At 38.3% G+C, this 27,312-nt stretch overlaps 3 protein-coding genes and 1 pseudogene across 3 annotated transcripts; 3 read left to right on the top strand and 1 right to left on the bottom strand.

The window, feature by feature from the left end:
* Positions 1-1,052: 1,052 nt before the first annotated feature.
* igfals (insulin-like growth factor binding protein, acid labile subunit) lies at positions 1,053-3,686 on the top strand. Its single transcript, XM_084744706.1, has 2 exons — positions 1,053-1,128; positions 1,297-3,686. The coding sequence occupies exon 2, from the start codon at positions 1,302-1,304 to the stop codon at positions 3,033-3,035; it is 1,734 nt and encodes a 577-aa protein (XP_084600832.1). The 5' UTR covers positions 1,053-1,128; positions 1,297-1,301; the 3' UTR covers positions 3,036-3,686.
* Positions 3,687-5,285: 1,599 nt separating this feature from the next.
* Positions 5,286-8,125, top strand: LOC146309305 (dynein axonemal assembly factor 8-like; annotated as a pseudogene).
* A 120-nt stretch (positions 8,126-8,245) lies between these two features.
* LOC146309304 (dynein axonemal assembly factor 8) lies at positions 8,246-11,408 on the top strand. Its single transcript, XM_084744157.1, is given in 9 exon segments — positions 8,246-8,264; positions 9,545-9,638; positions 9,691-9,869; positions 9,972-10,054; positions 10,133-10,205; positions 10,608-10,782; positions 10,784-10,823; positions 10,906-10,991; positions 11,085-11,408. Coding segments are annotated over 9 exon segments (864 nt in total). The 3' UTR covers positions 11,200-11,408.
* A 5,254-nt stretch (positions 11,409-16,662) lies between these two features.
* Positions 16,663-27,157, bottom strand: unkl (unk like zinc finger). The gene is made up of 16 exons (XM_084743836.1): positions 27,001-27,157; positions 26,135-26,344; positions 23,393-23,569; positions 22,766-22,899; positions 22,522-22,657; positions 22,314-22,431; positions 21,566-21,650; positions 21,215-21,381; positions 20,578-20,766; positions 19,611-19,661; positions 19,064-19,241; positions 18,886-18,975; positions 18,541-18,777; positions 18,188-18,375; positions 17,823-18,080; positions 16,663-17,647 (listed from the first exon to the last, which is right to left on the bottom strand). The coding sequence occupies exons 1-16, from the start codon at positions 27,063-27,065 to the stop codon at positions 17,492-17,494; spliced, it is 2,439 nt and encodes an 812-aa protein (XP_084599962.1). The 5' UTR covers positions 27,066-27,157; the 3' UTR covers positions 16,663-17,491.
* Positions 27,158-27,312: the final 155 nt, after the last annotated feature.

Genomic DNA, 27,312 nt, shown 5'->3' with positions numbered 1-27,312 from the left:
TAACATTTTACCTACTTATTTGCTGCAGAAGAGGACAAGATTTGGATGACAGACATTACAGACTTAGAGGATATATTGAACATGATAGTCAGCAAATCAATCAAAGAAATTCATGTGCAAGTACACAGTGTTATCTGGATGGACTTAACCTTTAGAGCATGACCAGTTCATGGTTGTCTAAAAGAACCCAGATACCAAGAAAAAGAGTAAACAGAAAGTTAGTCATTACAATCATAGATGGGGTTAGGAAATGGACCTCTGGAACTGACCTCATCCTGCACTGTCAAATTAGTGAATGAAACAGAAATGTCACTGGCAACACAGTTTTTTTAAATGAAAAAAAAAAAAAAAAATAGAACTGTTGACATTGCGCAGAAAGATGCATACAGTTGATTTGATTTGAATATAACAAGGAGGTATGGGGAGGTGGATGTTAAGTCAATATTTAATATTAAGTATACACTTAAATTTCAAGTTAGATGTAATACAATATAATAAATAGAATTTTGCCTCATATTACCTCATATGAAATGCTGCTTTGTTAAAAGAATTAAAGTATAAGCAAAAAAGTCAGTCATGGGTCTAGTCCATTGGGTTCATCTTATCTTTTTACCACTGTATATCAGATAAAATCTACAGCAAATGCACTCAGTGACAGCACCCCAGCTTTAGTAAACACCAAAGGCCACTTGCACTGAATACTTTATTAGACTGACAGGACAGCAAGTGTGAGAAGTGTAAGAAAAACTGAGGTACATTAATGCACAAGTCTGGGATTTTTTATGAATTATAGTTAACACCTTGCTGAGGCACTGGAAAGTATATTCTCATTTTACATGCTGAATAACAGTGTGATCATTAAGACCAATCATATTATTGTGTTGACATGATCAAAGTTGATGTTGGTGTAGAACAAAATAGGAAGTCAGGTTAGTATAGGAAAGAATACTTGCAACACTCCGGGACGAGTCAAATGGACATGAATGGGTTAATGTACATATTCAGTGAACCTGACTTAAAAAAAAAGGGCTTGGCAGACTCCATTCAGCATACAAACATTTGCACAAGGTTCAGTCATTCAGTATTTCACAGCCTGTCCACCTTAAATCAAGGCCTCTCAGATTTAAGGTAAGCAATTTGATTTAGGCCTTAAAGCATCAAAATATTTAAAATTTAAATTGTCTGAAAAGAACGGCAGTTACAAAGCTATAGGGGCGCATCTAATTTTTTCAGCACTTTGTATTATGCAGTGAATTTACTGAGTATTTATATTTGGTGTTAATATTTTATCCACAGCTGGTATGCAAACCACTGGGCTGTTGGTGTTGTGGGTACTGGGAACATCACTAGCGTTACCAGACCCCGACATACCTGAGGAGAAAGGGACCGAAGAGCCTATTCCATGTTCTAAGGCATGCACCTGTCTACACGATGACTACACCTTGGAGCTCAACATGTACTGCAGTGCTCGGAACTTAACGCAAATCCCTTCCGACATACCCCCATCCACTCATTCTATCTGGCTGGATGGTAACTTGTTCACCTCACTCCTAGCAGCATCTTTTAAGGATCTTGCTAACCTGGACTTTCTGAATCTGCAAAGTGGCCAGCTGGTGACACTTGACCCTCAGGCTTTCAAAGGACTTAGGTCGCTAGCACACATTCACCTAGAGCGAAATCGCATCCGGGTGTTGCCAGGTACAATCTTTCAGAATACACCTAACCTTGCTTCACTTAGTCTGCATAACAACCAGCTTGCTCGTATCGAGGAAAGACTCTTTGCGGGACTTTCACACTTGTGGCTTCTCAACCTAGGGAGAAACTCAATCACAGTTTTACCTGAGACAGTTTTCCAGGACCTGCAAGGTCTACGGGAGCTCGTTCTTGCAGGGAACAGACTCGCTTACTTGCAGCCACAGCTTTTCCAAAATCTTGTAGAGCTTAAAGAGTTGGATCTGACTGGAAATTACCTCAAAGTCATCAAAGCTAATGTGTTTGTTAAACTCACTAAACTGCAAAAGCTTTACCTAGCCCAGAATCAGATTGTGACCGTGGTACCCAGAGCCTTTGTAGGCATGAAGTCACTAAGATGGCTGGATCTCACAAACAACAGACTGACTACCCTTCATGATGAAACTTTCTTGAGCCTGCATAGTCTTCATGTGCTACGTCTTTCCAACAACTCTATCACTGGAATTAGGCCCAGGACTTTCCGTGATCTGCAGTACTTAGAAGAGCTACGACTCAGCTACAACCGGATCCGAACCCTGGGGGAAAGGATCTTTGAAGGGCTTGGTCATCTGGAGGTCTTAGAGCTAGAGCACAACCAACTGCAGGAAGCACAAATGGGTAGTTTCACAGGGCTCTCTCATGTTGCTGTCATCAACCTGTCTGGAAGCTGCTTCCACACTCTGCCAGACCAAATGTTCAAAGGTCTGTCAAAGCTTCACAGTCTTCATTTGGATAGAGGTTGCCTAACAAGGATCACAGCTCAAGCTTTCAATGGACTCTCAGGTCTACGGAGGCTTTTCTTGCAGCACAACAACATCTCCACAGTGGAACACCAGAGCTTCGTGGACCTGGTGGGCCTATCAGGGCTGGACTTGAGTTTCAACAAATTGGAGGTTCTCACAACCCATACATTTTCTGGCCTCAGGAATATGGAGTATTTACTATTGTCCAACAATGAATGTCGGCAGTTTTTGCAGAATGGCACAAGCCAGCTACTCCCAAGGCTGCGCTATCTGGACCTGAGAGCTAATGCCTTGACAAGCATGGTCCCTGATTTCTCAGAGAGTATGGAAAAACTTTTGCTGTCTGGGAACCGGTGGAAATGCGACTGCAGTGCCCTCCCACTCAGAGACTACAGCTTGAGGAATCCGCTGGTGATACCTCGGCAAGTGGAGACCCACGCAGAGGGTGAAGAGCCTGACACAACTATCACCATATACAACAACATTACATGCACCAGCCCACCCCGTCTAACTGGCCAGGACCTGCGGGACGTTGATAGTGAACTCTTCCAAGGCTGCTAAACAAACACAGGCAGATGTGTTTGGGGAATCAGTTGATGTGTTACCTGAGATATCTTCAACAATGTAAACTCATCCAGTCTCTAATTTCAAGATTTTAACTGTAATACTAACAACTTCTTGATTCACATTCACTATTTACAGATAAACCGTTGTCATCTGTATGCTTTACATAAAATGTCTGGAAAAGTCTGGAATAGTGAATGTCTAGTTGTGGGAAAATGCAACTACATTTGGTAAATTGTCACCTCTGCCAAAAATGGACAATTGAATGGAATCCACAACAAATGCTTTGGGATAGTTAAATTAAGTAAGTTTATAACGACAAGAGAATAATAGACTTGTAGACAGAATAAGATGGACTGTACAGATGTGAGTTTTACCACTTTATGATCAGGAGCTTGATCTTGCTTGATATGGAAATGTTTCCAGCAGATATTAACAAATCGTTTTAAATATGATGCATTTTAATGTATTTTTAAAAGGTTTTAATATATTTTGAAGTTTGTTCCTCCATAAACCACTTGGATGTCCACTGATTACCTTTGAACACAGAAGAAAATGTGGTAGGTAGTAAATACACTATCAAATGTATATAGCATAACAATAAATCTTGCTGTAGTTATGAGCATTTCAGGACAACATGGGAAAAATAGGAATTAAATTGTTTTTTTTTGCTTTTTTTTTTCACAGTAGCCATTTTGAAAAAAGCTCAACACAGGTGTTACCAGTGATACTAATGAAGGCTCCATTGAATTTAGGTCAAACAGAGTATTGGTACTGCGGGACCTTTATTAATTTCAGTAATAAGACCTGTGTTTACCTGCTATTTCATATCAAGATGGCTGTCTTGAAAAAGGTGTATAGTGGGTCAGAAACTGTTAAAAGCTGCCATGACATAGGTCTGTAACTTTATCAACTTTTAGTTGATCATTTATGTAACATGGCTGGTTAAACAAACCTTTGTCAAAAACAATAAGCAGAAGAAAATCTCTTCAGGTATGTTATAGATGTGAGTATTATTTCGTGTAGTAGAGATCCATGTTTGTTACTTTTAATACTACATTGTATACACTGCACAGCACAATAAATGCTTTAAAATCTGTGTGACTTTACTTTTAAAAAATATTCTATGTACCCACAAAATTACCTTTCAACATTAGGGAGACATTTAAAGTGCTGTATACTCACACAAATTTACATGTTTCTCGTAAAAACAGGTAGTTTGGGGTGCACTTTTGGCTCACTTGGTAGCATGTGCCATGTACACATTGTGTGTTTTCAGCAGTGGACGTGGGTCAAATCCAGCCTGTGGCCCTTTCCTTTGCAGTGTGTCCCTCCCATATCTGGTCTATCTCAAGCTGTTCTATCAAATACAGGCTAAAAAAAGGCTAAAGCTAGGACTTTAACTACTTCAGCAACAAATAAAGCTATCTTTCCGTCAGTGAATGATGACCTTGGTGCTGTACTCTCTGCCCGTCTCTGAGGCTGTGTTTGGTCCCGGTCCTGTTGTGTTCACCGGAGGCTAAAGATGAGCAGCCACAGGACATCAGACAGAAAAGCAGAAAACATTTCCTCCACATAATGTGATTCAGCCTCAACCAAATCAGTGAATAGACTGACTAAGTTGTACTTTTCTATAAATTATAAAGTTGTGCTTTTGTACAGTAACGTTACTGAATTAAGCCCAGCCCATTGTTTGCTCCATGTAGTTAATGTTAGTTGTTTAAGCAGTCCACAGTGAAATGCCTTGAGTATAATCTGCTGTCACAGATACCACTTTCCTCAAAGTTAATAAATTCTATCATGGCCCACAACCATGTAATTTTTTAACAGAATGAGGTTTGAGGTGGAAAACATCTCTGAAGAAACACAATGTACTATTCAGCTCTGCATGGTTTAAAGTTGAAGATTGATTGACAGGTGGTTATCATTATATTATTGGTTGAAATTGGTTGGTTCTGGCTTACATACATACACATCATATTTTTTGACAGGAAGAAGAAAATGAACATACTTTCCTGATTTTTTAAAAAGAAAATACAAAGAAATAGGTTTTTCTGTATTTATAAATAATAATAATAATAATAATAATAATAATAATAATAATAATAATAATAATAAATAATTTTTTTTATCACAAACATTGGTGTCAGAGGCTTTACCAGTGGGATTTGGATGATGTCCTCCAAAATCTGAAAGAGGACGGGCTGTCTCTGCAACAAAATGTCTCAGTTAAACCTGTGAAAACACATGAAGGTAAGCAATTATAACACACACTCTTGTAATTGTAGTGAATGATTAAGGGTTTGGGCATAATTATGGGAGGTTATGTGTTTAATAAATTACATGTTTAATTTAATTTCTCGTGTTATAATATCAACACGTTTTTTAGAGATGGTGACAAGAACAGGTCCCAGTGAAATATAATGGAGAAACTAGTTGCTGTCAGTAATATCCAGTCTGTGTCTGTTAAAAGTCCCAAACCCCATCAGGTTAGTCATGTCACTGCTGCACAGCTAAAAGTTGAAGACTGATTGACAGGTGGTTGTCATTATATTACTGGCTGAAATTGGCTGGTTCCAGCTTATGTAAGTACACATCTTATTTAGTTTGACAGGAAGAAAGAAATGAAGATCCCGTGTCTGTGAAAAGTCCAAACCCCATCAGGTTAGTCATATCACTGCTAAAGTTTTGTGACCACATTTTTAATATAATAATCCTAATCACATTTTTAATACAGACAGAATAATGTGTGGAACTGTCAGTAAGTATCATCAGTAAGGATGGCAGCAGAGTTGCATCGAATGTCCCACTGTTTATATTGACCTGTGTTGCCCTGATCCTTTAATAAAACCACCAAGAACATCCCCAAATCTTTCATTTGAGTCCAAGTCACCAGCCAAACACAACAGTCACCAGGAAACACCACCTGCAAAGAAAGCCAATCTTGAAGTGCATGCTGGATCACAGATGAGGGACAGCTACAGTCCACATATCCGGATTTAAAAACATTTGTCACGCTTCAGGTGAGCAGATTTTATTTCAGTTCATATTGTTATTTCTCTGCCAATAGTTTGTTCGTTCAGAAAATCAAAGAGATGAACTGAAATGGGAATAAATATCCCACTAAATACACAGATTCTACGTGTAGCCAAGAGTCGCACCACCTAAACTCAAAAATTATAGCACTTAAATGTTGTAAACTTATTGTTATTATAATTTTTATCGTGACTTGTGTGAGGAAGCATTTCATCAGCAGTCAATCAGCACACTACCAACAGATATTAAAGGAGAGCGGTGTATGCTGTGATCGTCTACCTCTCCAGTCACGGTGTGGTTGGAGACAGAGCTCATAGTGGGAGAAAACATCTGTATCCAGCTGCTACCAAATCTCACATCTACAACACTTCAGTGACTTGGTTTCTGTCTTTGGTCAGTGTGCGGTGGCTTTTCTGTCCTAACGTGCGCCAACACTTGTTATTTGTCGAGCTGAGTTTGTGCTTCACCATGTAAGGCTCACTTGTTAATGTGTACGAGGCTGGGCCAGACTCACGTCACAATGAAGATGAGGCTGGTGCAAAGGTCCCATTCTGGTTTGCAAGGCCTCGGCAGCTGTGGACAAAGGATGGACTGGCTTAACGTGTTTTAGCTGTGGCTCATCACTGTCATACAGTTAGGGTGAATAAGGGTGTTTGTGTTGTATAAAAGGCCACAGACAGCCATGAACCTTTCTACAACCATGTCTGCAAGCTCGTCTCTGAGACCTCACTCACTACTCTCTTTGCTGAAAGAAAAAACTTGCTGAGCCAACAAGAATATTCCTCACCCATCCTGTCTAAATTGTTTAATCTCTGCCCCTTCCAACAAAACAGAGGTTTGCTTTAGCAAGTGAGATCTAATATATTTTCAAGTACTCAGTTGATTTTGCATTCTGTTGACTGTATTGGGTTACCTTGGCCTTGTATTTCAGGTCATAGATTGGGCATTTGGTCTCAGTCCAGGGTTTTACTGGCAGACTGTGGAAACTTGGGAGTGTGTTTGTAAGGGGAGAGAGAGCACACCAGAGCTGCACACAGAGGTGAGCATGTTGTCCTTCAAAAGTGTACTTCGCGGTCGTGGTTGTTCTTTTTAAGCAGCTTTTTATTTTGCTCCGAGCGCTGCACTAAATCAGAGGCACAGCATTAACAGCGGAGTAACTGATTCATTTTTGTGGTAGGTATCAGTTGCTCTGGGACGCAAAGCTTTCTTCATACATCCCCTCATAACACACAACACCCTCCAGCGTATTCTCAATTCAGGACTCGATGCGTGTGGTCTGCCGCTCCTTTATCCACCGCGGGGGTTCCTGAGTGACTGGTAGGACAAAACTAAAGCCATCTGGTCATAAAATACTTTCCTTCTGGCTCATTGGTCTGGTGTGCATCCTGGATCCAACTGTGGCCTCGGGCCTTTGTCAGTGTCTTCACTGAATAAAAATAGTCTTTAAAATCTGTCCCTCTGGTTCTAGGTGCTGTGACAGTCATTCAGAGAACTGAGGGGACCTGCCAGTCTGTTTTTGCCCTAACTGTTCAGGGCCCTCACGCCCACTCAGTTTTGAAAGATATAAGTAGTTCGTTAGATCCTCTGCTGCCCGGAGTGGCAGATCCAACTTCTCTGAACACTTTCCACCACAGACGTCAAGAGCTTCCACTCTTGTACTGCCCTCGACTGACCACTCAGGTCCACAGGGAGCTGTGTTTGCGGTTTTCAGGAAGACAGAAGGAATGCCTTGATCTGGGGTATTTTATATTAACTATAGACAAACTGAAGCTAAATTTCACTACTATACCTATAAGAAAGAAAATATACTGCGCAGCAAATGAAATTGACTTGTTTTGAGCTGCTGCAATGAGTTTTTCACTGGTTATGAAACAGTCTCAGTTGAATACTGATGCCTAACAAGATCAGAGAAGATTGGCTGTTTCTATATAGTTGTTCTTAATGCCTGCCTCTGGGATGGATTCAACCCGAAATCAAATTCAATGAGCCTGTGTTTACATATCATGTTAGCCAGTTAAAAGGAAATGTGAGAGGTTTTTATTTAGATAATTTTATTTAAGTTAAATTTTGCGGTTATAATGGTGGAAACACTACTGCTTTGTGCATAGGGGCCTCTGAATAAACAAAGTATGAAAGTTCCTTGTAGGCTTTAAATTAATTTTACCTGCAAAATGACTTTTACAGTCAGAGGTCAGAGGGTTTACTCAGTACATTCATATTAAAGTGCAGTCTATTACTGTGGAAAAAAAACAGTCACCCTCACTTTTGTTTGCAGACTTCTATCTGCAGAGTCAGAGGTAGCCTGTTCAAGATAAGCAGCTCACCTTCCTTTCTGTGTCCCATAACAAAAGGTACTGTGACTCAACAAAGAGCCAAAACTGTCACGAGGGGGGGGAAAATGGCTTGTGTCCACATTTCATTTTAAACTTTCATCTTAACTGTCCCGGGGGAAATTTTGTTAGCACTGTTTGCAAGGATCAAAGATATTTGCTTGAGTGGAGCTGCTAATCCTTCTCTCCCCCTTCAAAGCTGACTTACTCCTCGTGGTGTTGCCTATTGTGCCTCCATGTTGCTATGGCCAAGTTTTGGCTGTTTGCGAGGGTAGAGGCTGCAGCTTCACAGCAATGCAGCTGCAGCTCTTGGACTCACTAACCAGCAGGTAGAACTAGAACCAGTCTTACAGCAGTAACCTGTGCTATATGTTTGGTAAGCACTGCTTGTCCAGTGTCGTTAAAGATTATAGTAGATGCTCCTCTTTCATGTTTCTTATGTGCACATTCTTTTCAGTTAGGTGTATGTGGGCAGTGCCAGATCCCTCCTGTCTGATCCTGTCCTGTTAGAAGTGTTCATCGAACTCTAAAACGTAGCAGGTGGTGATTTTGACCCCATGTGGGAAGGACTTGAGCCAAGGCCTGAGCCTCCTACACAGAGTGCTGACAGGAGGGACAGAGGGTGGGTGAAGTTCAGCTGTATTTCTGAGAGCACAGCCTGTCCTTGGCTTTGGAACTGCAGGTGGTAGTTAACAAACAAAATACACTGTCAAATACGCATGGCTGAAATGTTTTTTTTTTTTTCCAGGTTGCAGGATTCAAGCCTCTCAGCATGAAAGACCCTGCCTGCATTGTCTCGACTTTAGGCTCAGGAACTTGAGGAAGCCCCTACCACATGATAACCCTGGTGACCTCTGTGCCCTCAAGTCACCCACAACTGAAGTGGCTTGCAGACAGGCTCCCCTCTTCTTCTTTAAGCATGAAATGATTGGGTTGTTAAGTGCTATATAAGACATGTAATCAGATACCGAGTCTAAAATCAAATCTCTTGAGAGATGCACCAGTTTGAAATATTTGAGCCTTTTCTCTACAGACAGGAGAATATCCCCACCTCTGAGGTTCCTTCCCAAAAAACTGCAGTACAAAAGGGTTTGTGTATAACACAACCTCATTTTATATATTTACCACAACAATGTTGAGCTTGTTTGATATTGGGCCTGTGTGTAGTGACCCTGGACAGAAACAATGCTGCCTCACTACTGCCTGCACAAAGTGTAACTGAGAATGACTATCTGTCTGAAAAATATGCTTTATTTTCATGTAAAATATAAGCCACGCTAATTCAGACAATGATGTCCCTCAGACTTGAAGGCCCATGTAGAGTACTTGTGCTCTGGCTCCTCACTGACCCTCTGCCTCGAGGGGGAGGATGCTGTGAGGAGGCTGCTGGATGTGCTGAGCTGAGAGGGCTCATCCTGCTGGATGACCACTTATGGCATGGCTCATTCATACAATGGCATCTAAGGTCAGTGCCCTGTACTGCAGGCTGGTAACACACTCAAGAACAGAGTTGCTACAATGCTACAGGAATATTATGCAAAAAAAACTTTGAATTGAAATATTATAGGTTCAGGATTATATTAGAGAGCAGGTCAGGAAGCTCTTCCAGAGGGGCTCTGCTGTACTGAGACCAGCGCAATGAGACAGGAACACACCAGACTTGGTACACGGGTTGTTCCTCTGACTGATAAACAACAGACAATCTATGTTTGTGCTTGTTTTTTGTTTCAGATACTCAACATGTGCTCAGACCCTTTCGCCTCTGTGGAGCATGAGCAGAGCAGCACACTGACCCAGGAAAGTCTGCTAACTTCAATGGCATCACAACAAAATGGAAGTTTGGACTAGTTGTCTGCTTTTATTCTCAAAAACTATCAATTGTATATATTGATAACTTTTGTTAAGAGTAGTGCTATAAATTCTGCAGTAATAGGCTTGACCCTATATTCAAGTAGCATTAAAGGTGAACACACAATCACAGGAATGCACATTTTCCTGAATATTGTCATTATGTTTAACTGACTTTAAGCTCAAAGCATTGCCTGGTTCAAGTATAATGAGTCCCCTTAAATTATCTTATCATTTATTGTGACTTTGGCAGGAACTCCTCTGGACTGGATGTTGAAATATGCTTCAGTTCCAGATGACCTTTGTAAACCATGCAGAAAACAAATAGTTCTGTTTTGCTTGTTTACTGGTACAGGTACACAGATGATACACAGTGCTGCCTGGCAGACAACCTGTCTGCTGATACCCTTTAATGCTCCACCCCTCAGCACAGAGCCATCCCAGCTGGACGTGCTGGAGCGGCTACCGAGGTCCGACTGCCATCTGGTGGCAGAGAGGGTGAACATACTGGATAATAAGAAGAGGGAACATAGCTGAGATGCTGAAAGTGGCATCAAGAGGAAATGAGAGGGTGGGAGGTTTGGCTTTGAAAGAAGACCTCGCAAACAAAGCAATCAGCATGAATTTCCCCCATTCTCTTGTGTCCTTAAAAGATGGCTCATCTTTCCATGGCACCCTGCATCATCACAGCTCTGCTACGGGAAAAGACTGTGACCTGTTTCAACTTGAACCTTGAAAGGTGATGAAAACTCAAATCTATTGTGTGAATATGCAGGATTTTAACATAAAAACAACCTTTCCCCATTCCCTGCAGTTTTCATTGTTACTCTAGTATCTACAAGGAGAGGTCAGACCTAGAAAAAGTGGGAGAAATGATTATCCACCCCAAGAAGGACAGAGATAAATCCTTAATTGTGATTAAGATTTTTCCTCGAGGCCTTTATTGATTCTTAATAGTTTAACGTGTATTTATCTGCAGTGTTTATTGTATTGTCATAAAATGTTGTTCGATGTTCTCCTGCAGGTGAAGCAGCTGATATGCTACCTGTTTGATGCCTTGTCTCCTGAGAGCCGTCATACATCAGTTGGCATTTTTATAATACAATATGTCTAATGAAAAATGTGATCTCTAAGTCCTGTTTTTTATCAGACTTGTTTTATATGGTATAAATATCTGTTTTCAATTCACTGTTTTTTTTTCCTTTACAAGTCATGTTTCCTCTCCTCTGGTGACTTTTGAGGCACAAGTAGCATTTTAAAGTTCTGTATTCTGTAGTTGTGTTTGAGACAAAGAGTATTCACACATTTCAGATGAAAAATTATTTTAATTCTCAAGATGATAAAAATAATTTTGTGAAATCTGTAAACCATTGCATAACTGTAGTGTAACAATTTAACAAGTGTTAACAAACTAGTAAATACACTACAGAAAATATGCGGTACACAATCCTCAATGTAGAAAAGAAAAGTCTAGTATTCTAAGTCTTGCACCTATTTTTGTGTTCACAACACAAAAATATCAATATACCGACAGAATAATTTCTACGATTATCAGTAGAGAATTTCCTACATATCCATACAGTTTGTCACAAAATAAGGGACATAATTTTTTAATCTATAAATAATGTCTAAACCCACTGACATTAAGTAAATAAATCCATGAAATGCAGTTTCCTCAGATTTAACACATTCTCTATGAAATCACTGTATTACCCTGAGAAAAACACATTTCTTTCCTTATATATCCACATTATGCTGAAAAATAGAAACTTGAAAACTTGCATTTGTTTTAGTTCTAATAAATTTTATTGAATAGCAGTTCACAACTAGATGCTACATCATAATGAATTAACTGCGCTCCATAATATCCAGTGACCTATTAATTGAATATCTAATTAGAACAATACATTCAATATTTCAGGGCTTCAATGTTAAAATAACATTTTTACTGAAATGTTCTAAAGTATATGGAACAACTGGTTCCACATTCAGATTATTTACTTTTGACAACACTTGTTGTACTAGTATTTTACTTAATTTGAACAGCTCCATACATTATACTCATATACATGTACAAGATTGCATAAATCTTCAGGCTCCATTTTCATAATATTAAAAACAAAAAGACAACACAACAACTAACAATAATGCAAAATAGATTAAACTATTCCAATGCAGAGCATAATGATACATCTATTACAGTTCATTTACAGGATTCTTCCTATTTGGTGCTTTTCCTTACAAACAATTGAGTTTTTGGTGCCAAATGACAAATTCAGATCAAAATTGTGTATTCAATGGTTAAGTATTGCTGTGGGTTTTTCTTTCCCAATTGTATGGCAAATACAGACTAAGACAGACGATTATCAGTCAATTATAAGCTTTGCCTCCTGCTGTAGAACAGGTGAAGAAAATCTCATTAGATTAGCCTTTTTTCCCTTTCAGCTCAAGTGGCCTGAATGCACAGGATTATTAATCACATTGTGGTCCACAAAAATATTGTAAGGCACTGGAATTTTGATTCTAATTAAACACGTTATATGTTGTCATCTGAGAGACGTATTCTCAATACCAATCAACATTATGTAATTAGTAAAAGGCACAGATGTACTTCAAAGTGTAATTGGTCTGTTAGAGATAAATTTAACAAATCTAAAGAAATCTAAAGCGATGCAAGCTGTGCTTAACAAGTGAACATTTCTTTCATTTCTTTTTAGAAAATTTGACTTGGGGCAAGTAGACCACTGGAGAGACCGACGGCCAACAACAAATTACCATAGCAACAACTCAAGTTTTAATTAAGTCTGTATCTGCCATTAATGTTTGTCACAATCATCATCTGTCCCCTGTAATTTTACAAAAAAAAAACAACAAAAAAACAAAAACTAATTTGGACCACGGCTTTAAGAAATAGAAAACAAAGTCAGATAGAAAGAAAGCACCTTACAGTCACTGCAGGCCTATCATAACAGCATATAATGCATAACCATCAATTTCCAAAGTGATTGAGAATATGTAGTTTAACAAAATTATAATAAAATAAAACTTCAGAACAGTAGTTGTAGTGAAGTTTATATGGCCACTTCAGAAGCACAAATGTCATTCACCTTTGACATTCCTTCACTGTAGACAACAATTAAACTGACACTGAATCCTCGCTTAAGGTCAGCATGTGCTAGCCAGTATTGCACAAACCTGCCATAAACGTCAATGTATACTTAACACAAAATCAAATATACAAATACACATTTTGTAAGGATCTGACCCATGCATTTTTGATCATTTGTGTATCGACTCACTATAGCTAACTTTAGATAGAAAAAGATGCCATTAATTACTGTTAATGAACATTATCTATTTAAGGTACTAGGTGATTACTTTTTTTTTTAAACTGAAATTTAGGTTTCTTACTGAAATAAAATGAATGATGAAATGAAGTACAAAAGAAATAACAACAGTACAGGTCTTTGGTAAAACTGCAAAAAATGGGCTCAAGTCCATTAATGTTGTAAGCAAAAGCCATTAGCATAGTCCTGTTGTTTACTCGCTAAGAGGATATACTGTATGTCCTACTGAATGAAATATCAAAGCAAAAATCCACCCGAAACCAGAATTCCTGTCATTCACAATGCTGGACTTTGTCTCAGTTTCATCTGGATGGCCTTGGTGCTGAGACCTCACATTTACGTTCACAACTACCGACTGATCTGTCTGAATTCTCTATTTAAGGGTAGATTTTCCCTTTAGAATACATATTTGGACAGCTACTAGAACACCACTTTGGTTCATTTTTAGATTATCACACTAGACATCATTAATTTAGTTGGCTTCACAGGCAAAAGAAAATAGACTAGAGAATCCTGTGAAATTAGCTGCATCCTACACTGCTATCCAGTGTATGAGGGGAAAAAAATCCAAACAAAAATACATTTACCTTCAATCAATTCAAAAAGGGACAATGTACAGCAGTACAGGTCTGTGACATCATTCTAAGTGATATACAAAAGCACTGAAACTTTGACTCAAATGCATTTACAAATGAAAATTTCAATCAACTTAAGATTTAGTTAAGTTAGATGCAGACAGATATTTCATAGTTTCTGAAATCTGAGCTGTGGATACACAACAACATTCAAACATCTAAATGTATAACAAGAAACTACATTAATACCTTTTCCAGTAGCAGCGAAGCTTGCAGAAGTTATTAAGCCTTTACTACACTAAAAATAAGTCAATACAAATATTCTGGCAGTGTGACACAGTGCGAACTTTTTTTTTCTTTTTCTTTTTTTGTAGCTGGTTAATATATCGCATAACATGCAATACCAGAAGTGTTTAGGCTGCCTTTTATGCTGTAATATAATCATGAAAACACTAAAATACTATAACCTTTCTTGATATTTTTCCTCTGAGTTGCTTAATTGTCATTTATGTGAATGTAAACAATGCATCTTCCCATATTTATATGTAGCAAAAGGTGTACCTGGAGATACATGATTTTCTATTGAATTTAAAGCAAGAATAAAAACGTTTTTAACACAGTAGAAGGTCATTTCAATTAGAGGAACCTATGCACAAATCCTATGCAAAATCCAACTTACAAGGTAACTACGGAATTCTTCAATCACTGCAGAATTATTACAATAAAACAAAGTTGCTGAACTGTTTAAAAAGCAGTTTTATATGTTGCTATACAAATTCATGTGTCCTCTGTTTGCATACTCCCAAACATTAAATTGAAAAACCTAATTTCAAAGACTGAAGCTGCACCAAAAGAGCACCACGACCAAGGAATGAGTGGGGTAGTTGGAGGGGAGAGTGGCGGTTAAATTCTAAGGTTAAAGTCAGGACACAGGAACTGACAATGTTTGTTTTCTTTCTCTTCCTCAGAAATACTTAATGGGATTGGGCCAAACACACTGGCATATATTTATATATACACATATGGTCATACACATGTCGATGCTTCTGCAAAGTTAATCAAGACACATTATGCAGAAACCTGTGCACAAGCTTCAACTACTTGTGTTTGCTCTGAAAATTCTACACATAACCTTTTCAACTAAGGCAAGGCACTTTAGAGTTAGAGGCCGATATGTTCTATACAAGGTCAAGAGGCTAGATTCCTACAAAAATCACCATTTCAGGCTTTTAGCAAATACAATACATGCTTCTCTAATGGCTAGGCTATATAAATCTCTACAAAACAAAACTAACTGATTGAATAACAGCCTTAACATGTAGCATGTGCCTTACTGATATTACAGCTGCTGGTTATGCCTAAAATGCATTTTAAATTTGCACTTATTTGATTGAAATTTTATAAATCTAACTATGAAAGTAGAAACTATTAAGTACTTTTCTATGAAATCTTAATAATATGTAGAACCATGCCATGATTTAACAATAGGAAACATGAAATATTCAAATGATGTTTCACAGTACACACAAAAGCTTCAGACATTAGCTTATATATAAAAAAAATTATAAATCTAAAAAGACACAAAAGAATACCTACAAAGCAGCTTAAAGCAAATTTCTATATACCCTTTAATAAAGTCCCAAGTCAACAAAGTGCTTTAGTAAGAAATCAAACTTCTTCAGAAAGTTGGTCAAAATAATGATGCTTGACTGGTTGCACTGAAAAAGATGGCTATTTGGTGTTTTAAAAGAAATGTGACTTTATTTAAAGAGGAACACTGCAAACGTTCTGCAAAATATGTCCGGTTGTTTTTTTGTTTAGTCTGCTTTACAGATTATATGTGTAGTTGAGAAGCTTTTTTTTTTTTTTTTTTTTTTTTAACAAGCCTGTATATTCAGTGTCTATTGTCGGACAACGCTTTGGCCATAGATTTCTATTTTCCCATCATTCACTTCCCATGGTGCTGAATGTAAGAATGCAAGTGTGTCCTCATTCTTCCAAACATGGAGCTTCCAAACATCTTATTCTGGTACAATGGAGTTGATCAGCAAACCATTCCTTGTCAGTTTTGGAAGCTCCATGCTCTGTACATGGTACAAGGACACACTTTCTTTCTGAATTAAAAATCAGTCACATTAAGGTTCTTGTAAATCTGGATTTGTTCCTCTTTAATTAAAGAAAAATCAGCTTTGAGTTTTGCCCATTTTATGTTCATCATCACTGGACTATTTCCAACATTTACACAGTGATTTTTTTTTTCATATGTCATATTTGGATACAACCTGGAATGCCTATGGCACAGACTATTGTTGTAAAACATCAACAATGACTTTGTCCATGTTTCTGTATCAGAGATTGTTTTGATCCACAATGGAGAACCTTTCATGTTCAAATTCCCCTCATGGAGGTCAGTGGGTACAATTCCCTTATTAAAAAGGATACTATCAAACTTTTTGCACCCACACAATGACCGACAAAGACAAGTATGACAAGGACTTAGTTCTTTTATGCGTATTTTTAAAACTAGAACTTCTATTTTCAGTTAAAATATAATATTGTATTACAGTGAATACATTTTCTTTCTCAAAAGACATATGATGTAACAGATTTACTAAAACCTTTCACTGGCTTTACATACATTACCACAGCAGTTTCTGAAATGTTGGAATTGAAATGTGCTCAAATGTGCTCTGGGCGGACTTTAAGTGCATTAAGTAAAGAAGAAGCAACCTCAGGAAATCAGCGATTTATCTACACTAATTTTCAAAGCTCAGTGAAGTATTTCCAAACAACGAACAACAAAAAATGGGGGCCGAAATACAAAGTCACACTGATCAATGTCTGTGTGCAGACCACTTTTAAGTTCTTTTTTTCATTTGTCATTCTGTATTTACTGTAAGAGCAACACGTCAGGTTGGCAGTGCATATTAGCATTCTGTTTGGAGAAAGCACAGCTGCATTGTGTGTTTGCCAGAATGTATTCATTATTAGGTGCAAAGAAAACGACTTATGTACATTAGTTTCTGAATCACGACTGAAGGGTTAACAAAGGACATCACAAGGTAATTTAATATTCTACTTTGAGTGCTATCGGTTTGACCAAGGTAATGTGCACATAAAATGAGCAAAAACTGTAATGATTGAATCCCCTGTACAGTCTGATTCATAATACTATTTGTTTTGTCAGTCAAACATCATTTTATTCTAAATTAATTCAATCACTGTATGAAACAGACATTGCTATTTAGAAAATGTAATATCTATTAGTAGTTTTTCAAAGGGCTAATTCTTTAAATAGTACCTTGAGTAATTGTACATCACCACTTCAATATTTTTGTTCTACAGTAGGGACATTCTGTTTTACTAGGTGCACAGTTCTCACATAGTACATAATGTTGGCAAGGCTGCAGAACAATGCAACGATCATGCTTTTGGCAAACTATACATTTCTTTGACTGAAGCTGATATATTACCTGTTGGGGAAGAAAAGAATGAATATCAGCTGCAACTTAAAAATACAGTTCATGCAGACTTTCAAATAAGCATGCTTGATGACAAAACGTGGATCTGAATGCTAGCCTAATAAAGCGTTTTAAAACTATTTACATGCTACAAATGAAATGCTGTGTGTGATCTAGTCTTTCTTACCCCATCTATAAGGTCTAGGTCATTACGCAGCTGACTCTGGATGGAGTGAAGCTTTGACAAGGGGAGCTGGTCCAGCTCTCCATAGCTACGTAGAAGAGGTGTTCCAGGGGTGCGACAAAGCACATCAAAGTCCCCTTGGAGCTCTTTCAGCTTGCGCTCTGTTTCCTCCCATTTCTGTTCTGCCAGCTGCCGCTCTGCCTCGGCCGTTTTCGCTTGTTCCTTTGCTTCATGAGCGTCTTTCTGACAAGCTTCGCAGGCCTGCAACAAAGCGAAGTCTTGTAATTAAAAACAAAAGGTCAAATCTACAAAAAGGCTCTGGTGTAATAATACATGTATTATAATGAGAGCTCATTTATAATACTGACTTGTTTGACCTGATGCCAGGCCTCCTCCCATTGTTTGATCTTCTTCTTGGCCTCATCCAGCTCTCTAAAAAGGCGAGCTAGATCAGCGCTGCTGGTTGTGGAGGTTAGGCTGCTGAAAACTGGAGATGGACTCGGTGAAAAGCTGCCACTTACAAAGTCCCAAATGTTGCTAGCCCCTCCATTCAAGCCTAGGTGAGCGGTGTGTTAAAATCACAAGACCAAGCATAAAAGTAAAAAGTTAGTTCTGTCTGTAACTAGAAATTTTCACTTTAAGGTATTTTTATTTTATTAAAATCTAAAGTCAAATGCTTTCCAGCTCACTTGGAGTTCTATGCATAATGCTATCAGCTTACCCAAAGAGTTCTGGGAGGAGGAGGTGGGTGTTCCCAGGAGGCCATGCTCTTGCTTGGCTAACATGTTTGAAGGTTGATTTTGCTGCGATACTGCTCCAGACAGCAGGGACTGTGACAGAGACTGGGAGAGGGAGCTTAGCGGGGAGGTGGAGAGTGATGATGAGGAATTAAAAGAGGACGATCGTGCCAGAGAGCCAGGAATGTTAACTGGAGCAGATCCACCTAGCACCCTTTGACCTGTGGCGACAAAGTAAATACTGTTGTTGCTTTTAAAATAATTTTCAAGCAAATTATGAGAAGGCCATTTGTGACCAACTGGTCAAACAACAAATAAGGTGTCCTTACTTGCCAGTCCTATGCTGTTGTCTTGCTCCTCTAACTCTTTATCAAGAGATGCCACATTAATGTCACTAAAGTTGAGGTCCAGAGCAGATCCTGAGGGAAAACAAAACATCTGGATGACATGTGACAACAGTGGCAGTAGTAGTAGTCAGCTGGTTTATGTTGCTTTACATACACATACCTATGACAGACTCCACTGTGTTGCTCCCTGGATAGAAAGGAGTGGCTTTTGCATTCATTGTTGATAAGGTGGTGGGTGAAGAACTTTCTGAGCCAATACTAGAGGCCAAGCTGGATGTTATACTGGAGGTAAAGCTTGATGCCAAAGGGTTCACCGCAGAGAACACTGAACTTTGTGTCTACAGGGGAAAAAAACACACAAGCGAAGGAATTTGTTTAATTTCCAATGTTGTATATTCAATTTAAAGCTACTTATGAGGACTTAATGGTTATAAAATAATCTCAGTTTAATGCTGATGCCTCTATATGACCTACATACGCATGCAAGACCACCAGTGAGAAGACTGGCTGTTTGTATGTAGCTATTCTTAATGGCTACCACTGGGTCAGATTCTATGTGAAATCAAATGAAATAAGCCTGTTTACATTTTCCCAAGCAAAGTTACAGCGAGTAGTACGTTAGCCAGTTTAAAAACAACCAGGAGGATATTTTTATTCATATAATTTAACTATTTTGTGCTTGAACCACAACAAATTAAAATACAAACCTGTTTTTCTTGGTCCATCAATTTCTGATCCACTTGACCCTTGTTCTTGATCTAAAATGATCAGAAAAGACAAACATTCACATTTCAGCGACAAAACTCTTCATTTTACATGCAAACAGTTAATATCATTTAAAAGAGCATTTTGCATTGCAATTAGCCACAGGCTGAAAAAGATAAAAGAGCCTATTTAAACACAAACTGTTATTTACTTTCCCAAATGGCGCTAACTCAGTGGCAAGTTGACGCTCTGTTCAATACTACCGATTTCCAGTAGTTGTTGTCATTGTTATGATTAATGTGGTTGCTGTCTAGTCAATTACATACAGAGGTGTGTGAACTGATCATGTAACTCACTGCCCGTCATTTGAACCTCTATGAATGATTCAAACATATTGCCTTTGGTTGCAGTACAGGATGAAAGAGAAGACAATTTATTGAGTGGGCGGCATTCCTCTGTAATTACAACATCAGAAAGCAATGAAATTAACTTAAGAGGATTTTTTTAGTGTGCAGTTACAAATAATCCTGGCTGTGTTTGCAGTGTGAAAATATTTTTTAGGCACGCTGAGTGTAAGATCATGCTTCTCAGGATTTATACAAAATTCAAAGTTGATAATGAATATCTCTCAGACTGGCTCAAAAGATATGAAATTTGTTGTCAAATCACTCGGGTATAAACTAAAGTGCGTTAAAGCATTCTCTCATCTAATAATAAAATACTACTGAGTTTACTGAACCAAAGAACACTCAACACATGAAATGATCTGGAAACTAAGACTTGAAATCATTCCAGTACGAAGGAAAATTACTTGAAGAATGGAAATGAAAATGACATGCCAAATAATGAATGAGAAATAAATAAAACAGCGAGTCAAAATGAATGAATGACAGTGATTCATTTAGTGTAAAGCCCTCAGTTGTCTGTGTGTTATATTGTTCCTGAAGCTAAAGAGAGCAGTCTGTGTACCTGATCCTCACGTTCAAAGCCCGGAGCTTTAGGATAGTTAGGCGTCAGAGATGAGACACTGGATGTGGTGGACTCTGAACATAAACTACTATTAGTTAAGGATTTGGGCCTGCTGATGGATCCCACTGGGGACAACAAACTGTCGCTTCCTGAGCTTGGAGTTACAGTTGAGCTATTAGAACATGAAACCTGAGAACGAGAAGTGCACATGATCTTAATAAATTGATGATCAAAATAGATAAAATAAATAAAACCATTATTATTCTGAATGGAGTATGAAAATTGATTAAGAATGTAACAACAAATGAACACTTGCTGTTTTTACTGAAATACTAAATAGCCTCCGTTCTTTTAAAACAATGTAGTAATGAAATGTAATACATTGAAAGAAAATAGTAACAATGACAAACCAATGTATAAAAAAACATGCCAACAGAAAAATGAGAGCACTGTAAACAACACTGTGACAAGTAAATGGCTGGTTTGCATCAGCTGAATTGTGATTTAGGTCATTACAAAAGCAGGTATCCATGAAGTTTTAAGAAATTTTCCTACTCTTAAAATCCAACATCCTGTTTAAGGTCAGTTCTGACTAACTTCTTACTGAACTACTGACATAGCAACAGAGAAAACATACACTTCCTACTTGTCCATTGCTACTGGTTGCGTTGGTGGTGGAGTTGCCTCCACTGTTCCACTCACTGACTGGACACTCCGAATACTGCTGAGAGCTCAACTGGGACTGTGAACTTGACTGTATCACCGTTAGCAATGAGCTCATGGTCTCTTCTGTAGAGGGAATTCCTGAAAAGATCAAAATAAATATGAAATCTACATAATAACATGTCAGAAGGTACATCTTTTAAATTTAGGAAAACCAAACCAAACCATACAAGTGCTTATGAAAAATCCTTAACTCAAAAAATTTCAAACAAATTTCACTGATTTCGAATTCTATTCCCGAGCATTTAGGCAAACTTTCACTTACTTTCTACATGTGCGAATGCACAAAACGGCCCTCTGGGACAGTAGCCAGTTTGTCGCATGTCATTGCATTTGGTAGATTTGTAGATCTGAGAGAAAGACAAACAAAACACAAGATTAAAACCTGTCTGCTCTTATATAAACTAATATGACACAGTGTTACCTCAGTGAAGCTAAAATGTCATTAACAAACAATAAAACCTTAAGATATAATATCTTGACCTTGTAGCTTACACACTAACAAATAATTTTTCACACTACATATTATATTAATTGTGGTTGTTTTGGTAGTTAGTCAGTTTTAAGGCTTAAATAGCCAACACTGTCATTAAATTTGTATAGGTATTGTATATGCTTTTGAAAGGACCAATTTGGGGATTTAATAACTCTCTTCTCTAACCTCCTGTATATGTCATATGTCATAATAATGCCATGGCACACTAGTAAATCTGGGAACTCAAGAATTAAAATATTTAGATAACTGATTAATCGTTTAGGTAATTTTTCATGCAAAATAGCAGAAAATGCTGTTTTCAGCCTCTCAAATTTGGACACTTGCCACTTTTGTTTATATTAAACTGAATATCTTTGGGTTTTAGACTGACCAAACAAGACACATTTTCACTATTTTTGGACTATTTTAATCTTTGCTGTTATTTAGTAACTGCTGATAAAAAACACTGACTTTGAGCAGGTAGATTTCTGACGCACTTGCCTGACACCTGTTAGTTTAAAAAACAAAATTCACTCACCTCTGGGTGAAACTGCTGTTCAGTGCGAGAGTGACAATACTGGCAACTGTCTCCACTGTCACACTTTGAGGGCTCACCCCATTCATCCCCGTGTTTCACATTAGGGCAAGGAGTTGACCTGCATTCACAGAGTCAGAACCTTTAATGCACTGCAGTTACACATCTTAACACCATCTGTTACTGTCACTTAAACAGTGTCGTATCTTACCTATATTTGAACTTTCTAGGATTTCGTCTTCGATCTCTACTGTTGTGGTAGTGGGGGCAGGCGTAGCCCTGTCTGCATAGTCTTGGGGGCTTAGTACACTGATCTGTTTTATAGTTGGCTAAAACAAAGTTGGTATCTGCAAAAAGGCACAAAGCATTAATGTTGTTTTTCCTTTTATTTTGCGGGAAATTAAAAAAGTGTGTAATTTGGCACTGCCTGAGAACCCTGAGTGCGGGTTACTCACCTTGCCACCGGGGGTCTTCTGTCAGAGTTTTCTCAATCATAGCTTGGCTGGCTAATACACCGGGCTGCAGATCAGGAATACCTTCCCCAGATCCCAACTGACCATTTTGAAGAGCCTCTTGTGCTTGGATCTCTCTGCATACATAAAATTTCTGTTATTGTTACAACTTATAGACTTCAAAAATAATCTTAGTTAAACTTCTTAAAAGAAATTTGCTTGTTGTCTAAAACAGTTAAATATAAAGCTAAATGACTAAATCACTGGCCTCTCTCACATGCAGATAATGTAATAATTGTACAGAGGTTTTAAACTTAAGTCCTGAATTTTAACTGCAGGAAACATTTAACACAGGAAGCCCCTTGTTTAAGGTCTTGGTATCAGCTTATCTCACTCACACTCTTTCAGCAGCACAGACCTCAATAAAACGTGTTTATTTAGTATTGGGTGTTCGTGTTTTTCATGATTCACTGAGCCGAGCTCTACAAACGGATTACAAACCAAACCATTAAAGTCCTTCATTATAGGTATTCTGTTTACATTATGTCCAAATTGGCTGATTTGTTCGCTCCATTGTGAGTGAAAAGTTTGGCAGGGAAGAGAGAGGCCACTATTTGCTTTGTATGTCACCTGATATCATAGACTGGAGGTCGGAGATCATGTGGCCCGTGAGCAAAAGCACAGTGGAGGCCATTCTTCACACAATGCCCTCGAGCGTCTGTCTCATGGATACAAGTGCCAGTCTTGTAATAGCGTAGATGGTACTTGCGCTCTGTGTCACCAGTGGTCCGGTGTAAATAAGGACAGCTAAGGAAGCAAGGACACAACATTGAAATATTTCATCAGCTGATCTGACACCATCTGAATGAAAATGATTTGGCATGACATTAAAATAATGCACAAAGAGTGCAGCCCAGACCTCAAATCTGTCCAAGATAAACATGACACATACCACAAGTAAATCTTAAACAGAATGATCTTCCTTCAAGTTTAAAATATAATAGCAGAGAACAACATAAAGACGTCTGTGCTGTTTCATATTAAATGAAATAAAAACATGAAACAGACAAGCACTGCACGGCATTTAAAACACGGTCCTAACAGTTAATTATAATGCAGAAAGGATTATAAAAGGAGGGAATTCTAATAGTTGCACACATTTTTAATCAGGAATACAATTCTACCGTGAACGTGGGGCTGACACACCAGCAATGCCTCAAGAAATGTATGGCCAATAAGCCTCTTGAATAAACCAATTTTTCCTTTCTTGAGTAGCAACAGTTGCTATAGCAACACATAAGGTCATACAAAAATAGCTGCCATTGGCAGAGGAGGAATTGCAAGGATTGCAGTTGCTCATCCATTAGTTCAATAATCATACTCCTTTTTATGTGTATTTTATGTGGGGCTCAATTAAATGCTGTGCCCTTATAATTTGCAGGCACAAGAAGAGGCTGCTGTTTATATACTACCTGCTGCAGATCAAGATGGAAGCACACTGCTACCCCTTTAGAGAATTCACATCTAGTTTCTGTGCAACACCTCAGTCAATATTTATGAAAATGTTATTCCAACGTCACAAACCAGCCACAAAAGGTTTGTCTGTGACGACAGAGGAAAAATGATGCCATGCAGAGAATTATGGAGATTATATGGTCACATATAACAAACAATCATATCTCATTGTAGAGACACTGCAGGGAACTGACATTTTTGAAAATATGAAGGGAATGATGAAAATTTTCATGCCCTTAGCTGAAATTAATAGTAGCACCAGTGAATATAATGCTTGAGGGCACTCAGATTCGACCAGTCAAGTAGCTCTTTATCTCAAAAACAAAGAGGTGCAGCCATGCCACATTAAGGGCGAGTTCAATCAGACATGTTGAATTTGGTAGACAACACATGAAACAAAACAAAAGGCTATAAAAGAAGTGGCTCTTGAAATTTTTCATCTGTAAGATCACTCATATCAGATAGGGGAAATAAATGATAAATAGAGCTCACCAAACAACTACAAATCAAATCCATTTTTTTCTGTGTAAATAAGTTGCAAACCAATCTAATCATACTCTCCATACTGCACTTCTCACTTGTACAAAGAATATGCACATCTTTAGAGCACTCTTTTCAGTGCTGGACATTTTTGACTATAAAGGCCAGTCCTTTCTTGATGAAAAGAAATGGCTCCTGCATAAAAAAAAATGTTTTTTATAACCTCAGTTCAGTTTGGGTCCAGCTGAGCTGAAGTGCACATAGGGTTGCAAATTGTAAATACTATCCTTATCTGATCATTGGTAACAGTAGCAATCAATTAATCAATTATTGTTATTTTAAAAAAACATAAAAAGTTTGCTTAGACCAAACAATACAAAATGCAATTTATCCCTCCTCAATCAAAGCTCAATTTCCACAGAAAATCATTGCATATTCTCTGACAGAATTACATAGCCTATGAAAAATATTAAGATGCAAAGATCTACACTTTAAACATACACACTTAAATACTGGATAACCTGTGGAGCATGCTCATGAAAATAATCTGTTATATTTCAGATCTTTACTTGATATTAAATTTGATTGACCAAATTCTTAATGACTGATTAAGCGATCTTTGATTTATCGTTATCTTCCCTAACACATATGCCATTGCACAGGCTTGCTTATTTTACACACTTGTGCTACTGCAGCCACAGTAAGCTGGTGAAATTTTAAAAAGTTTTAAGCTCTAATAATACTCCTCAAAATGCACTAACATGAAAAACATGCTTTCACACCAGTGCAGAAAACTACATAGCTCCTCCTCCTTGTATATGTTTGTTTGAGTCTCTGTAATATTTGTTTGAGTCTCTGTAATATTCACTGTATGAAGCAATAAAGTGCTAGGCAGGTTTATCCACACAATGCCTCGAAATAAAAACACACCACAGCCCAGCCCAAAGCAGCCAAACATAATGTCAAGTCATTAACGATACTATGCACAGTATTATGGAGATTATATGCTCACATTTAACAAACGTTAGTACCTTATTGTAGGGACACAGCAGGGAACTGACATTTTTGAAAATATGAAGGGAATGATGAAAATGTTCATGCATCAAATCGCATGTTTCCCTTAGCAGAAATGAACTGTAGCAATAATGCTTGAAAAATCCGCCAAAAGAAGACGGAAACACTTCTCTAACATCTATGAAATGCTCTCATGAACTGCATTTTATATTTTTTGTGGTATTGGTTAGATCCAATTTGTGATTTGAGTAAAGAAGCTGCAATGCTCCTCTTCCCAAACATGTCAACAAAACGGCAGCAGCTGCACCATGACGCTCATTTTCACGAAGCTGAGGAAAGGAAACGAATAAAACGGGGACTTACTCGTCTCCATCTGGGCAGATGCCTGTGGTCTCGTCGTATTTCGTGCAATATACGTCGGGGCTATAGTTAAATGTTCCGTCTCTTCTTCTTATGGGTCGTCTTCGACGCTGGTTGAGAAAATGCCAGTTAAAGCACGTAAAGGGTCTGTGCTGCGTACACTTGTGCTGGAGGAACAGCGGGCACTGCTCTGTCCTGAACTCCTTCAAGTATCTGAAACAACAAGGAAAAACAAAAGAAAATAGTATCATGAACCCGGTTTTTAAATGACTGGTAGTTAAGAAAAAGGTCGAAGACAAGGAAAAAGTTTAGAGACTCTGAGGTGTCGTGTTATGCTGCTAGTGGTGTAGCCTACTATATATTATGGGTCACTAACGTTAGCTCGCTATTCAGAGAGCAAACTACGTCAGTATTTTGACGTAACACTTGTTGAAAGTCCCTGAGCGTACGTCTATAAATGTGCGTAGCAAGAGGGAACTAAAATAAGGCCGAGCTATTTACAAGCAGACTGGTTAGCGAGTTCCTGGCTAATCATTTAGCTGACGAGTTGACGGTTTAACATTCAACTTATTATTCAAACCATATCCCGAACTCAGTGAAACAACTGTTAACGATTCCGTTAACGATTAGCTCGTAAATTAACTGATTTGGAATGTCCGCGTTTCCTATATTAGCGTTGATGTCGTTAGCGTGCAGTCGCTGTTTGCTATGTAACGTTAGGCAGTCACAAAGCCAGGAAAAGCACCATGTTTTTAACACACATACAAGAGTTGAGGAATGCAAGAAATGCAAACGCGCATGGGTGCACGTGCAATTAACATTATCGGAAACGAGTGATTTTGTTGTTTCTTTGCAGCAGCTTTACTTACGTGTAGTGGGTAGGTTTCTCGGTTTGAGGGGACGCATTGGCCGCCGTTTTCGAAACCGACGGCATTTTCAGTCAAAACAATGAATTGCGCATGCGCTCGGATCTGTTGCTCGCGTGCATGCACGTCCGCCTGCACGCCAGCGCTGCAAACACTGAGGAGGAGGAGGAGGAGGGTACGTGTGAAGAAGAGACAGTCTTCTGCCTGGTTATATCTGTTGTTTTATTCCCCTTTTCACTTTAATTCACCTTTTGAGTCAAGGGACTGTTTTTATTGTTAGTAAATATACATTTAAAATACGATTAACCCCCTGGT

This window comes from Lutjanus erythropterus, chromosome 19 (genome assembly GCF_056507025.1).
Source record: "Lutjanus erythropterus isolate fLutEry1 chromosome 19, fLutEry1.hap2, whole genome shotgun sequence".
Lineage (NCBI taxonomy): Eukaryota > Metazoa > Chordata > Actinopteri > Lutjaniformes > Lutjanidae > Lutjanus > Lutjanus erythropterus.
The sequence above is the reverse complement of the archived record's forward strand: the minus strand, read 5'-3'. Positions and strand labels throughout refer to the sequence as shown.